This window comes from Pseudophryne corroboree (assembly GCF_028390025.1).
Source record: "Pseudophryne corroboree isolate aPseCor3 chromosome 3 unlocalized genomic scaffold, aPseCor3.hap2 SUPER_3_unloc_1, whole genome shotgun sequence".
NCBI lineage: Eukaryota > Metazoa > Chordata > Amphibia > Anura > Myobatrachidae > Pseudophryne > Pseudophryne corroboree.
This window is the reverse complement of record NW_026967493.1, coordinates 1906024-1922644: the sequence shown is the minus strand read 5'-3', so window position 1 is coordinate 1922644 and position 16621 is coordinate 1906024. Positions and strand designations below refer to the sequence as shown.

Genomic DNA, 16621 nt, shown 5'->3' with positions numbered 1-16621 from the left:
GGTGATATGTCTTTTTTGCTGGTGCAGGCGCAGAGGGCGAAAATGTCGACTTACCTGCGGTAGCCGCCGAGACTAACGCATCCAGTCCATCGCCAAATAAGGACTCACCTTTATATGGGAGAGCCTCCATATTTCTTTTGTAATCTGCATCCGCGTTCCACTGGCGAATCCACAACACCCGCCGAGCCGATACTGCCATGGTAGCGGCTTGTGAACTCAAGAGTCCAATATCTTTCATCGCTTCTAGCATGTATGCGGTAGCGTCTTTGATATACCCTAACTTAAGTAGTATCTCATCTTTATCAATCGTGTCAATTTCTGATGGCACGCTTTCTGACCATTCTTCAATAGCTCGACTCACCCTCGCGCAAGCAATTGTGGGCCTGAGCAGCGTACCATTGGCAACATAAATGGATTTCAATGTAGTCTCCATTTTGCGGTCTGCCGGCTCCTTTAGTGAAGCCGTGCCAGGTGCAGGGAGAATTACCTTCTTTTTCAACCGGGACAGAGCACTGTCTAACACAGGGGGTGACTCCCATTTTTTCCTGTCCTCCACCGGGAAAGAATAAGCTATCTGAATTCTCTTGGGAATATTTATTTTCGGGATTCACCCACATCCCTTCACAGAGAGTATTAATCTCGTCGGAAGGAGGGAAGGTGACCTTGGATTTCTTTTCTTTACAGAAATAAGCTTTCTCCTGAGGAGTGGCTTCCGTGACTTCCAGAACTTCCCTTATCGCTACAATCATATAGTGTATATTTTTTGCCAATTTATGATCTATTTCTCTGGAGTCACTATCGTCAACACAAGAATCAGTGTCTGTGTCAGTATTCACAGTATTCGCAAATGGTCTCTTATGTGACCCAGAGGGGTCGCCTGCGGATGGAAGAACAGAGCCCTGAAAAATCACATCCTCCACAGATTTTCGCCAGCACTCAGCATGAGATTCAGACTTACCTAATCTCCTATTGATATGATGCATACTATCACGTATTTCTTTCACCCATGCATGCTCTTGGTGTGCCGGCAGTGCCACCACATTACAACTCTGTGTCCCTAAAATGCCTTCCTCCGGGGAGGAACTCCCTGCCTCAGACATGTCTTACACACGTGTACAACACACACACAGACAAACTGGGACTTATAGGGGACAGACCCACAGTAAAATCTGTCAGAGGGACACAGTTTAGGCGCAGCCAGTTCACAACCCAGTGCCAAAGAAAAATCCCTGTGCCGCGTACCTTGTACACAGGGACAAAATCCCCGTGTTGCGTACTCTGTACACAGAAACATTTAAGCGCGATTATATTATGAATAATATGTTTTAGCACCCAGGCCCCCCCTTTTTTCACCCTGATACTTATTCAGAAGGATAGGAGGACCAGCTTCTTCTCTGCAGTCTGTGAATGAGAGAAAACGGCGCTGAACAGTGTGCTGGCTGACTGAGGAGGAAGCTCCGTCCCCGCAATGGCACGTTTCTCCTCAGGGATTTTTAACATAATATTTATACTGGTAGGGGTAGGGCTGTGCCTTGGTATCTTATGCCCCCTATTTTCCAGTTTAGGAGGTTATTTGCTGCCCAGGGCACCCCCCCCAGCGCCCTGCACCCTGCAGTGCCTGTGTATGTGTGGACATCAATGGCGCGCTGCGCTCTCGCCAGCTGCGCGATACCTCAGCTGTCATTTTACTTGCTTGAAGATCTGTCTTCTTACACTCATCTGTCTTCTGACTTCTTGCTCTGTGAGGGGGGTGACGGCGTGTTGTGGGAGTGAGCATCTAGACACGGCTAGCATTCAGTTCCCTTCAGGAGCTAATGGTGTCCTGTCAGCCAGAAGCAGAGCCATGAAACTCTGAGGAAGTTGGTTCTGCTTCTGCCCTCTCAGTCCCACGAAGCAGGGAGTCTGATGCCAGCAGTTCTCCCTGAAAATATAAAACCTAACATAAGTCTTTTCAGAGAAACTCAGTAGAGCTTCCATGGAGTGCATCCAGTCTGCCTGGGCACAATTCTAAAACTGATGTCTGGAGGAGGGGCATAGATGGAGGAGCCAGTTCACACCCATTGAAAAGTCTTAAAGTGCCCATGGCTCCTGCGGAACCGTCTATACCCCATGGTCATGAAGTGGACCCCAGAATCCTCTAGGACGTATGAGAAAGTATAACATCAGTGTATAAGACACAGAGCTCCTTTACAGATCACAGTGACAGTCACTTTGGTATATTGGTAAGACCCTAAATCCCACCTACCTGACCCTCCTGTGGGACTCTGTGATTCCCCTCTGTACAGTCCTGGGAATACAGAGGATGGGGACATCTCTCTGGGGTATCTGTGTTACTGGGTCCATCTGTAGGAGACACACAGTGACTGAGTACAGTGTATATATGTGATTATCAGGTGATGTGTGTGTATATAGGGGTCCCCCATACCTGCTCTCCCCTGTACAATACATGACAGTCTCCTCTTACCCAGTGATGTGAGGGTCCGGTGATTCTCCATCATCGTGTCCTTGTACAGAACCCTGTGTTCCTCTATATACTCTCCCTCCTGCATGGACACATAGACAGTGACATCCTGACACCTTATAGGAACATGACGCACACAATAATACAGTCATCACCCAGACACATCCCCTGGTGTTACTGTATAATGTCCCATTCCCAGCAGTCACCTCTCCAGTCATCACCCAGACACATCCCCTGGTGTTACTGTATAATGCCCCATTCCCAGCAGTCACCTCTCCAGTCACCACCCAGACACATCCCCTGGTGTTACTGTATAATGTCCCATTCCCAGCAGTCACCTCTCCAGTCATCACCCAGACACATCCCCTGGTGTTACTGTATAATGTCCCATTCCCAGCAGTCACCTCTCCAGTCAGCAGCTGAATGATCTTGTTGGGGAGTTCCAGGATCTTCTGGTCATTATGTCTCATGTATCAGTGAGTGAGTTGGAGGCACCGTGATGGGGCTCTGGGTTTTGCTTAGTCCTCCTGATACAATACAACGGCTGCTGGGTGTCTCACACTCACCAGATGTCTTCTTCACTACTGTGTAACCCTGCAAAATGGGGGAAGACATCAATATTACTCTAAATACTGCCAGATCCCCTTACCTCCCCAGTTATGTCTGTGGCCAGAGACCCCCCTCAGCCACGTGTCCTGGGGCCGCAGCGCTGAAGGGGTTAACCCTCAGCTGCCCAGCGCCATTTTAATGGACGAATTGGTGCTTGGCGTCATGTTCTGTAAAAGCATGTTTAATTATGTGTTTTAACGTGATATGCAGTGCTCTGTGCACAATTGTAGGATTGCATGTTTAAATGTATTTATATGTAAGATGTGGTCACGTGTTTTAAAGGGAAAAATGCACTTACTATATATGACTGAATAAGGATCCCCTATCTTCTGTGACTAGGAAATGGGATGCTAATTGCCCTCTCCTAGCAGATATGGTGAATAACAAAAAACCTTTTGCACAGCAGGTAATGGCTGGGAGTGTGAGTTCCTTAGACAAAGACGCTAATCACACGGGATGTTTTCTTACTCCATATGTAAAGTTGTATGGATTGGTATGGGTTTGGAACCTGTATTTATTTATGTAGCTGGTTTGATTGATATATGAATCCTGAATGGTATTTGCAGGAAGGAGGAACATTTGTTTGGGAAATACAAATACAAACCGTATTTTGAAGCTATGTGATAGATGTATCAAAGGCAAATTGTAAACTACCAGGTGGTAAGGAATGGAGTTTAAATGACACCAAACTTTGTCTGTGTGACAGGAAGGAGGAAATTGCTTAATGCCCTTATAGCTTTTTAAAATGTAATCTATTTATTTATATTAAAATTATTTAGATTACAGTAGTCCAATCTGGAGATCACCAGTGAGTGGATGAGTATCTTAGTAGCATTCTGGGTGAGAAAAGGTCTGAGCCTGAAGATGTTTTTGAGATGGAAATGGCAGCACTGTGAGAGGTAATAAATGTGTGGTTTGAATGAGAGGGAGGTGTCAACGATTACTCCAATATAACGCACTTGGGGGCTAGAGGAGACAGAAGTGCCATCAATAGATAATTAAATTGTGGGAGGTGAAGTTATGCGGGAGGGAGGGAAAATGATCAGCTCAGTGCTAGACATAAGTTTAAGAAAGCCATAGCAGAGAGACAGTTGGAGATACGAGGACAGCTGGGGGAGAGATCTAGGGAGGAAAGGTAGATTTGAGTATCATTAGCGTAGAGATGATATTGTAAGTCAAGAGCTAAAGAGTTCACCTAAAGAGAATGTGTAGAGAGAAAAGGAGAGGTCCAGAATAGAACCTCGGGGACACTGACTGCTAGAGATAGTGGGGAGAGTTGGAGTCATAAGAGAAGACAAAAGGAACCATCAGAAAAGTAGGACAGCCAGGTATCATGCAGACCAAGGGAGTAAAGTAATGTAGGAAAGGGTGATCCACAGTGTCAAATGCAGCACAGAGGTCTAAGAGAATAAGTAGAGAGTAGTGACCACTGGATTTAGTAGCATTTAGTAGTAGTCCTTGCAGACTTTTGTGAGGGCAGTTTCAGTGGAGTGGAGAGGACGGAAATCAGACTGGAATGGGTCAAGCAGTAAGTTGGAGGAAAGACAGGCAGTAACGTGGTTGTAGACAATATGCTCAAGGAGTTTGGAGACAAAAGGGAGGAGAGAGATGAGTTTTAGTTGGAGAGATTGGTTGGATCAAGGGTAGATTTTTTAAGAATAGGGGAGACAGGTGCATGATTGAGGCAGAAGGGACAGTGCCTGATAAGAGTGAGAGATTTAGTAGATGGGCAAGATGGGAACAGGCAGAAGGAGAGAGGAAGCAGAGAAGGCGGGAGGGAATAGGGTGAAGTAGGGAGGTGGCGGGGGGTGAGAACTGCATGAGGACCATGACTTCCTCTCTAGATACAGGGAAGAAAGATGTCAGAGTTGGTAGGAGGTAAGGAGGGGGAGGGGGTCAGGAAATGGAGGAGGGGGGTTGCTCAGGTTCTGGTTGGATGTTATGTCCTGACGAATGGAGTAAATTTTGGAAGTGAAGTAGGTGGCAAAGTTAAGAGCAGAAAGTGAAAAGGGGAGTTAAGGCGGGTGTGGGCAGAAGAGCGAGATGACCGTGGCAAAGAGGGGCCAAGGGTTTGAGGATTGGGAGGAGATGAGGTTTTTGAAGTAAAATTGTTTAGAGAAGGTAAAGGCAGCAAAGTAGGATGAGAACATAAATTTGTGAAGTCCTCCACTGTAGCTAAGCGGTACGTGAGCATTTTTGCTGATATATCTTGTGCATTTGGTGTGCCAGGGCTGAGATGTCGATCTGCAAGGGTGAATATTAGTTGGTGGGGTGACAGAGTCAAGAGCAGAGGTAAGGGATGCATTGTATAGGGAAGTAGCTTCATCTGGACAGGAAAGAGAAAGAATAGGAAAGAGGAGTGAGTCAAACGGGGAAGACAGGGAAGTGGTGTCAATCGCATCAATATTATGCTTAGTGATGGTAGCCTTAGGAGGTAGAGATGGAGAAGCAGATAGAGATAGGTTAAAAGTGATGTCACTGTGACACTCCCAGATTCCCTCACCTCTCCAGTCATGTCCCTGTATTACTGCTATAGCTATAAGTGATGTCACTGTGACGCTCCCAGATCCCCTCACCTCCCCAGTCATGACCCTGTATTATTATAGATATGTAATGTCACTGTGACACTCCCAGATCCCATCACCTCCCCAGTCATGTCCCTGTATTATTACTATAGATATAAGTGACGTCACAGTGACACTCCCAGGAGTGTGATATACATTTGCTTCATACTGCTCCAATTATCATCTGTTACACATGCCAGGGATATTATGGTCTGCTTTAATATAACCTAGAATTTAAGCAATATTATCAATCCCCACAATAACATATAATAAAATTCATAATAATGACACTAAAGGCTGCACCCCAGTATAAAAATAACAACAGAAGTATTTAAAAGCAGGACACCTCAGACCATTCCATCTGTATCGTAGGACATTACCACCACTCCCAATATATAATAATAATACCAGGACACCACAAGCTGCTGTCCCTGTATAATAATAACAACCATACACAAAAACCTGCTCCCCCTGTAAAATGCTAATAACAACAATTCTGGGCACCGTACTACAAAAAGGATATCCTGGAGCTAGAAAAGGTACAGAGGAGGGCGACCAAACTAATTAAGGACATGGAGACAATGGAATACAAGAAAAGGCTTGAAAGACTAGGCATGTTTACATTGGAAAAGCGGAGACTAAGAGGGGATATGATCAACATCTACAAATATGTAAGGGGACAATACACAGAGCTTGCGCGGGACCTGTTTTTGGTTAGATCAACAAAGAGGACTCGTGGACGCTCGCTCAGGTTAGAGGAGAGGAGATTCCGCACAATACGTCGTAAAAGCTTTTTCACGGTAAGGACAATACGTGTTTGGAATTCCCTGCCCGAGGGAGTTGTAATGGCGAAATCTGTCAACACCTTTAAGAATGGGTTAGATAAATTCCTAATGGATAAGGATATCCAGGGGTATGGTGCATAGTCATGCATTATAGTTACTATAAATAGGGATAAAATGCAACGGCTGACAGCAGCATCAGTAGGAAATTTTAGTCAAATCATCATGCATAGGAGACCACAAATAGGTTGAACTCGATGGACAATTGTCTTTTTTCAACCTCAGATACTATGTTACTATGTAACAGGACACCCTATTCTGCTCTCCCTTTATAGTAATAATAATAAAATGACAGCACAGGCTGCTCCCCTGCAAAAATAATAATTGGACACAACAGGCTGCTCCCCTGTATAATAATAACAGGACACCCCAGGCCGCTCCCCCTGTATTCTTATTATTATAATAAGAATAAGAATAATAATAATTAAAAAAAAAATAACAACAACAACAACAACAACAGGAAACCAGAGGCTGTTCCCTCTGTGTGATAATAATAACAGAACATCACAGGCTGCTCCTCCTGTATAATAATAATAATAATAGTAGTAACAGGACACCATAGGCTGCTCCTCCTGTATAATAACAACAACAACAGGACACCACAAGCCTCTCCCTCTGTATAATAATAACAGGACACCACAGGACGCTCCCCCTGTATAATAATAACAACAACAACAACAACAACAACAGGACACCACAGGCTGCTCCCCCCTGTATAATAATAGTAACAGGACACCACAAGCCACTCCCTCTGTATAATAATAACAACAGGACACCACAGGCCGCTCCCCCTGTATAATAGTAATGACAGGACACCAGAGGCTGCTCCCTCTGTATTGTAGTAATAATAATAATAATAATAATAATAATAATAATAATAAGACACCACAGGCTGCTCCTCCTGTATAATAATAGTTACAGGACACCACAATCCGCTCCCTCTGTATAATAATAACAGGACACCACAGGCCGCTCCCCCTGTATAATAGTAATGACAGGACACCAGAGGCTGCTCCCTCTGTATAATAATAATAATAATAATAATAATAATAATAATAATAATACAGGGGGAGCGGCCTGTGGTGTCCTGTTATTATTATACAGGGGGAGCAGCCTGTTGTGTCCTATTATTATTTTTGCAGGGGAGCAGCCTGTGGTGTAATTTTATTATTACTATAAAGGGAGAGCAGAATAGGGTGTCCTGTTGTTATACAGGGGGAGCGCTTTTTTGTGTACGGTTATTTATTACACAGGGACAGCAGCTTGTGGTGTCCTGGTATTATTATTATACATTGGGAGTGGTGGTAATGTCCTATGATACAGATGGAATGGTCTGAGGTGTCCTGCTTTTAAATACATCTGTTATTATTTTTATACTGGGGTGCAGCCTTTAGTGTCGTTATTATTATGAATTTTATTATATGTTATTGTGGGGATTGAAAATATTACTCAAATTCTAGGTTATATTAAAGTAGAGACCATAATATCCCTGGCATGTGTAACAGATGATAATTGGAGCAGTATGAAGCAAATGTATATCAGACTCCTGGGAGTGTCACTGTGACGTCACTTATAGCTATAGTAATAATACAGGGACATGACTGGGGAGGTGATGGGATCTGGGAGCGTCACAGTGACATCACTTTTAACCAATCTCTATCTGCTTCTCCATCTCTACCTCCTAAGGCTACCATCACTAAGCATAGCATTGATGCTATTGACACCACTTCCTTGTCCTCCCCGTTTGACTCACTCCTCTTTCCTATTCTTTCTCTTTCCTGTCACGAAGACGCTACATCCTCCACTACAAATTTATGCTCTCATCCTACTTTGCTGCCTTTACCTTCTCTAAACAATCTTACTTCAAAAACCTCATCTCCTCCCAATCCTCAAACCCTTGGCTCCTCTTTGCCACGGTCATCTCGCTCTTCTGCCCACACCCGCTTTAACTCCCCTCTTCACTTTCTGCTCTTGACTTTGCCACCTACTTCACTTCCAAAATTGACGCCATTCGTCAGGACATAACATCCAACCAGAACCTGAGCAACCCCCCTCCTCCATTTCCTGACCCCCCCACTCGTCTCCTTCCCTCCTACCAACTCTGACATCTTTCTTCCCTGTATCTAGAGAGGAAGACATGGTCCTCATGCAGTTCCCACCCCCTGCCACCTCCCTAATTTACCCTATTCCCTCCCACCTTCTCCGCTTCCTCTCTTCTTCTGCCTGTTCCCATCTTGCCCATCTACTAAATCTCTCACTCTCATCAGGTACTGTCCCTTCTGCCTTCAAGCATGCACTTGTCTCCTCTATTCTTAAAAAATCTACCCTTGATCCAACCAATCTCTCCAACTAAAACCCATCTCTCTCCTCTCTTTTGTCTCCAAACTCCTTGAGCATATTGTCTACAACCACTTTACTGCCTGTCTTTCCTCCAACTTACTGCTTGACCCATTCCAATTATTATTATTATTATAATAATACTGGAGGCGCAGCCTTTGGTGTCCAATTATTATTATTATACAGAGGGAGCAGCCTCTGGTGTCCTGTCATTACTATTATACAAGGGGAGCGGCCTGTGGTGTCCTGTTATTATTATACAGAGGGAGCGGCTTGTGGTGTCCTGTTACTATTATTATACAGGAGGAGCAGCCTGTGGTGTCTTATTATTATTATTAAGACACCACAGGCTGCTCCTCCTGTATAATAATAGTAACAGGACACCACAAGCCGCTCCCTCTGTATAATAATAACAGGACACCACAGGCCGCTCCCCCTGTATAATAGTAATGACAGGACACCAGAGGCTGCTCCCTCTGTATAATAATAATAATTGGACACCAAAGGCTGCGCCTCCAGTATTATAATAATAATAATAATAATAATTGGAATGGGTCAAGCAGTAAGTTGGAGGAAAGACAGGCAGTAAAGTGGTTGTAGACAATATGCTCAAGGAGTTTGGAGACAAAAGTGAGGAGAGATGGGTTTTAGTTGGAGAGATTGGTTGGATCAAGGGTAGATTTTTTAAGAACAGAGGAGACAAGTGCATGCTTGAAGGCAGAAGGGACAGTACCTGATGAGAGTGAGAGATTTAGTAGATGGGCAAGATGGGAACAGGCAGAAGAAGAGAGGAAGCGGAGAAGGTGGGAGGGAATAGGGTCAATTAGGGAGGTGGCAGGGGTTGAGAACTGCATGAGGACCATGACTTCCTCTCTAGATACAGGGAAGAAAGATGTCAGAGTTGGTAGGAGGGAAGGAGACGAGGGGAGGGGGGGGGAGTAAGGAGGTGGGGGGGGTCAGGAAATGGAGGAGGGGGGTTGCTCAGGTTCTGGTTGGATGTTATGCCCTGACGAATGGAGTACATTTTGGAAGTGAAGTAGGTGGCAAAGTCAAGAGCAGAAAGTGAAGAGGGGAGTTAAGGCGGGTGTGGGCAGAAGAGCGAGATGACCGTGGCAAAGAGGAGCCAAGGGTTTGAGGATTGGGAGGGGATGAGGTTTTTGAAGTAAGATTGTTTAGAGAAGGTAAAGGCAGCAAAGTAGGATGAGAGCATAAATTTGTAGTGGAGGATGTAGCGTCTTCGTGACAGGAAAGAGAAAGAATAGGAAAGAGGAGTGAGTCAAACAGGGAGGACAAGGAAGTGGTGTCAATAGCATCAATATTATGCTTAGTGATGGTAGCCTTAGGAGGTAGAGATGGAGAAGCAGATAGAGATTGGTTAAAAGTGATGTCACTGTGATGCTCCCAGATCCCATCACCTCCCCAGTCATGTCCCTGTATTATTACTATAGATATAAGTGACGTCACAGTGACACTCCCAGATTCCCTCACCTCCCCAGTCATGTCCCTGTATTATTACTATAGATATAAGTGACGTCACAGTGACACTCCCAGGAGTCTGATATACATTTGCTTCATACTGCTCCAATTATCATCTGTTACACATGCCAGGGATATTATGGTCTCTACTTTAATATAACCTAGAATTTGAGTAATATTTTCAATCCCCACAATAACATATAATAAAATTCATAATAATAACGACACTAAAGGCTGCACCCCAGTATAAAAATAATAACAGATGTATTTAAAAGCAGGACACCTCAGACCATTCCATCTGTATCATAGGACATTACCACCACTCCCAATGTATAATAATAATACCAGGACACCACAAGCTGCTGTCCCTGTGTAATAATAACAGTACACAAAAAAGTGCTCCCCCTGTATAACAACAGGACACCCTATTCTGCTCTCCCTTTATAGTAATAATAATACAATGACACCACAGGCTGCTCCCCTGCAAAAATAATAATAGGACACAACAGGCTGCTCCCCCTGTATAATAATAACAGGACACCACAGGCCACTCCTTCTGTATTATTATAATAATAATAATAATAATAATAATAATAATAATAATAATAATAATAATAATAATAATAATAGTAGTAGTAGTAACAGGACACCAAAGGCTGCTCCTCCTATATAATAATAATAATAGGACACCACAAGGCTCTCTCTCTGTATAATAACAGGACACCACCGGCTGCTCCCCCTGTATAATAATAATATTATCATCATCAACAGGACACCACAGGCTGCTCCCCCTGTATAATAATAATAATAATAATAATAATAATAATAACAACAACAACAACAGGACACCACAGGCTGCTCCTCTTGTATAATAATAGTAACAGGACACCAGAGGCTGCTCCCTCTGTATAATAATATTATTATTATTAACTGGACACCACAGGCTGCGCCTCATGTATAATAATAATAATAAACGCCACAGGCTTATCCTCCTGTATAATAAATAATAACAACAACCACCAGACACTACAGGCTGCTCCTCCCGTATAATAATAATAATAACCCGACACTACAGGCCACTCCTCATGTAAATGAAAATGACAAGACGCCACAGGCTGCTCCACCTGTGTAGCCCCCTGTATAGTAGGTGTCATGTCACTTAACGGTGCTGTGATGCGCTGGGCTTTGGAGGTCACATCCTCAGCCTGGCAGCATGTTCCATGATTGCCTGCAATGTGCAGAGACTCTCTTCAGTGTGTACCCGCTTGCCATACAGCGTGTACCCCAATGTATTCCCACCATCTCCGGAGTATGGGCACCGCCATGACACCTGCAGTCAGCTGACTTGATATGAAAAGCCGACACAACCTTCGGAAGAAATTGCTGACGCGTCCTGAGCTCAGCTCTAGCTTCATGGAAAATCAAGTAGGGGTTCTTGCAGGACAGTGTCCCCAATTCTGACATTTGTCTAGCAGATGTCAATGCCAATAGTGTGACCACCTTCCAAGTAAGAAACTTGACCTCAACCTCCTGTAAAGGCTCGAACCAATCCGATTGCAGGAACTGCAGCATCAGGTTGAGATCCCAAGGTGCCGTAGGAGGCACAAAGGGAGGTTGGATGTGCAGAACCCCTTTCAAAAAAGTGTGAACCTCAGGGAGGGAAGCCAATTGTTTCTGGAATGGCCGAAATTTGGACTTTTATGTAGCCCAGACGCAAGCCCACATCCACTGTTGCTTGCAGGAAGAGGTTATACCGTCCATAACTCCCCCGTGGGAAACCTCTTGGATTCACACCAAGACACATACCAAATCCAATGGTAATATCTTGACATTACTCCTTTCCTAGCCTGTATCAGTGTAGGAATAACCTTGTTTGGAATGCCCTTCCGAGCTAAGATCTGGCGTTCAACCTCCATGCTGTCAAACGTAGCCGTCGTAAGGCTTAATAAGCGAATGGCCCCTGTTGCAGAAGGTCCTCTCGAAGAGGAAGAGGCCTCGGATCTTCCAGCAGTAACTCCAGAAGATCTGCGTACCAAGGCCTCCTTGGCCAGTCCAGAGCAATGTGGATCGCCTGAACTCTTGTTCTTTTGATTAGTTTGAGAATCCTTGGTATGAGTGGAAGCGGAGGGAACACATACACTGACTTTAACACCCACGGAATTACCAGGGCATCCACTGCCACTGCTTGTGGATCCCTTGAACTGGAACAATACCGTTGAAGCTTCTTGTTGAGTCATGAGGCCATCATGAGGCCATCATGTCTATTTGAGGTACGCCCCAAAGACCTGTCACCTCTGCGAACACCACTGGGTGGAGGCCCCACTCTCCCAGATGGAGATCGTGTATGCTGAGGAAGTCAACTTCTCAGTTGTCCATTCCAGTGTCTTTCCACCCAGAGGATGATTCTTTTTACCTGTAACATTGCAGCTCTGCTCTTCGTTCCGCCTTGTTGGTTTATGTAGGCCACCATCGTTACATTGTCCGACTGAACCTGAATGGCCTGATCTTTCAGAAGATGTGCCGCTTGTAGAAGACTGTTGTACATGGCTCTTAGTTCCAGAATGTTTATTGGAAGGATGGATTCCAGACTTGACCACCTTCCCTGTAGTTTTCCCCTTGAGTGACTGCTCCCCAACCTCTGAGACTTGCATCCGTGGTTAGGAGGATCCAATTCTGAATCCCGAACCTGCGGCCCTCTAATAGGTGAGAGGTTTCAACCACCATAGGAGCGAGATTCTGGCTTTTGGAGACAGACATATCCTCTGGTGCATTTGTCCAGGAGATCCAGTTGGAAGGACCGTGAATGAAATCTTCCGCACTGCAGAGCCTCGTAGGAGGCAGCCATCTTCCCCAGAAGGCAAATGCACTGATGAACCGATACCCGGGTAGGCTTAAGACCTCCTGAACCATTGCTTGTATCACCAACGCATTCTCTTCCAGCAGAAACACCCTCTGTACTTCCGTGTCGAGGATCATCCCCAGGAAGAGCAGTCTCCTAGTCGGCTCCACATGCGACTTTGGAATGTTCAGGGTCCATCCATGATCCTGGAGCAGTTGAGTTGTGAGAGCAATGCTCTGTAACAGCTTTTCCCTGGAAGATGCTTTTATCAGCAGGTCGTCCAGATAAGGAATTATGCTCACACCCTGCTTGCGGAGGAGTAGCATCATCTCAGCCTTCACCTTGGTGAACACTCTTGGTGCCGTGGAGAGACCAAACGGCAGTGCCTGGAACGGATAGTGACAGCCCAGCAGCGCAAATGTGAGATAAGCCTTATGAGGCGGCCAGATCGGGTTATGAAGGTACGCATCCTTGATATCCAGGGATACCAGGAATTCCCCTTCCTCCAGACCTGAGATCACCCCTCTCAGAGACTCCATCTTGAATTTGAATTCCCTCAAGTAGGGGTTCAATTACTTTAGGTTTAATATCGGTCTTACTGAACCATCTTGTGTTGTAGGTGAGGTGGAACTGAAACAATGACATTTGACCATAGCAACTTTTTAATGATTTGAAAAATCTGTGAGGTGGGAGTTCTTGAAACTCCAGTCTGTACCCCTGGGTAACAATATCTTTTACCCAGAGATCCAGGCATGAGGACGCCCAGACATAACTGAAATTCCTTAGTCTTGCTCCCACCTGCCCGATCTCCAGGCTGGGAGGTCCACCGTTATGCCGAGGATTTTGAGGAAGCAGAACCAGGTTTCTGTTCCTGGGAACCTGTGGGTGCAGGTTTTCGGGATTTCCTCCAACCACCTCTAAAGAAAGTGGAGGGGGATTTGGACATTTTTGCTATAGCGGTCCAAAAGGACTGCATCACAGACGTAGGATATGATTTCTTAGTAGGTGGTGTAGCAGAGGGAAGAAAAGTCAACTTAACCGCAGTTGCCGTGGAGATCCACACATCTAATGCTTCCCCAAACAGAGCCTGACCTGTGAAAGGTAGCTTCTCCACACTCTTCTTGGATTCCGCGTATGCAGACCATTGGCGCAGCCAGAGTCCCCTACGTGCTGAGACAGCCATAAACGAAGCTCTCTCGGTCAGATGTCCAAGGTCTTTCATGGCTTCCACCATGAAACCTTCGGAATCCTGTATGTGACGTAAAAATAATTCAATGTCACTTCTATCCATAGAATCTAAGTCCTCTAGTAAAGTGCCTGACCACTTTACAATGGCTTTAGAAATCCATGCACAAGCAATAGTAGGTCTTAAAGCTACGCCATTTGCTGTGTATAAAGATTTGAGTGTAGTCTCAATCTTGCGGTCGGCCGGCTCCTTTAAAGTGGTGGACCCAGGTACAGGTAAAACCACTTTTTTTGACAACCTAGAAACAGAAGCATCTACAACCGGCGGGTTTTCCCACTTTTTCCTATCCTCAGGGAAAGGAAAAGCAATGAGAACCCTTTTAGGGATCTGAAACTTTTTCTCCGGGTTTTCCCAGGATTTTTCAAACAATGCGTTAAATTCTTTAGATGCAAGGAAGGTAGGGGAGGATCTCTTATTGTCAGTAAAGTAAGCCTCCTCCACCTGCTCAGGAACCTTATTAGTAATGTGTAAAACATCCCTAATAGCCTCAATCATGAGTTGCACCCCCTTAGCAAGAGATGCCCCCCCCCCCCCCCCCCCGTATATATCACCATCCCCTGAATCAGAGTCGGTATCAGTGTCGACATGCATTATTTGTACAAGAGCACGCTTTTTAGGATATGCATCAGGGGTCTTGGATGAGGTAGCGGGAGCTGAATACGACAAAACCTCTACAGATCTTTTCAAAACCTGTGCTTCAGTCTCATTATGAGCTATCCTAGATGAAATCTGGGATATCATTCCCTTAATAGAAGCCACCCGTTAGGGTTCGGATTCAGAGGGCTGAGACAGTATATTACATTCCTGAGTATATGGAATAGACTCCTCTGGAGAAGATACACACTCTGCAGCACAAGACACAGAGTCCCTAGACATGGTAATGTGAGATATATAAACACACACACACACACACACACACACACACACACAGGAAAATGTCAGGCACAATTTCCCCCAGAGTACCTTCAGGGGGACACAGAGTATAAGGAGCCAGCACACACAGCGCCCCAGTAGGCAGTTATATGATAAATGCCTGGCGCTGACTGAGTAACCTTAATAAATTAAACAGTAAATAACTCTCTCCCTCTTCTATAACCCCATGGTATCGCACAGGATAGCTGGAGTTATGTGGAGGGTCAGCGCTCCCAGTCAGAGTTTCGGTAGCTGTGATCTGCAGAGAGAAAATGGCGCTGGTGTGTGCTGGATCCGCTCTAAGGAGAAGCCCCGCCCCTGTAATGGCGCATCTGCCCTCACTTATTAGTTTATACTGGCCTGAGGTTTCCTGCAGCTAACAGTGGGATTAGCCCCTGTTAGCTAGTTTGACCAGTGTAGGGTATTGCACTGGCCCAGGGCACCCCTCACAGCGCCGCACACTATGGTACCACTGAGCCCTCCGGAGTGCAGCCTGTCAGCGCTGCGCTCTGACCCTTTTATTATTATTATTATCCTTTATTTATATGGCGCCACAAGGGTTCCGCAGCGCCCAATTACAGAGAACATAAACAAATAATCAAACAGGAAAACAGCAGCTTACAGTTGATGACAGTATAGGACAAACATAGTTACATCAGCAGATGACACTGGAATAAGTATCAGGTGGCAGAAGACTGATGGAATTGGTGCAGTTGAAGATTATTAAAGTAAGAAAGGATAAGCACATGAGGGAAGAGGGCCCTGCTCGTGAGAGCTTACATTCTTATGCCACCATTCTCAACGATGACCCGATTATCGGGTCACCGGCGTTATACTTACCACTCCATCTTTTGGCTGTTAGGGGGTGGCGGCAGTGCTGCGGGAGTAAGTGGTCGCCTCGTGGGCTTGCGATCATCACCCTCAGAAGTTCAGTGTCCTCTCAGTGGAGATAGGGGCCATTAACCTCAAGAGTTGGATCTTACTTTCCCCCTAAGTCCCACGAAGCAGGGAGGCTGTTGCCAGAAGTCTTCCTGTACCTAACTCTATCTGTGACTGGCTCCTCCGGGCACATTTTCTAAACTGAGTCTGGTAGGAGGGGCATAGAGGGAGGAGCCAGCCCACACTATTAAACTCTTAAAGTGCCCATGGCTCCCAAGGGACCCGTCTATGCCCCGTAGTACTAATGTGGACCCCAGCATCCTCTAGGACGTAAGAGAAATCCTGTGCAAGTCACCATCGGTTTCCAGGCCGATCATCGACATTGCCAAGCATCTGTTTTAAGTTCTGTTTCAAGTCATCATCAGCTCCCAGGCCGACCAGCGTTTATTCCAGGTG

At 45.4% G+C, this 16621-nt stretch overlaps 1 protein-coding gene across 1 annotated transcript in view; it reads right to left on the bottom strand.

Moving 5' to 3' along the window:
• LOC134983116 (zinc finger protein OZF-like) overlaps positions 1-16621 on the bottom strand; it is a 294499-nt gene that overhangs the window by 276884 nt on the left and 994 nt on the right. The window contains exons 2-4 of the mRNA XM_063948835.1: positions 2866-3055; positions 2465-2543; positions 2246-2343 (exon numbers count right to left, since the gene is read on the bottom strand). Of these exons, the coding sequence (XP_063804905.1) occupies positions 2246-2343; positions 2465-2543; positions 2866-2931 (243 nt within the window). The 5' untranslated portion in view covers positions 2932-3055. The remainder of the gene's footprint in view (positions 1-2245; positions 2344-2464; positions 2544-2865; positions 3056-16621) is intronic.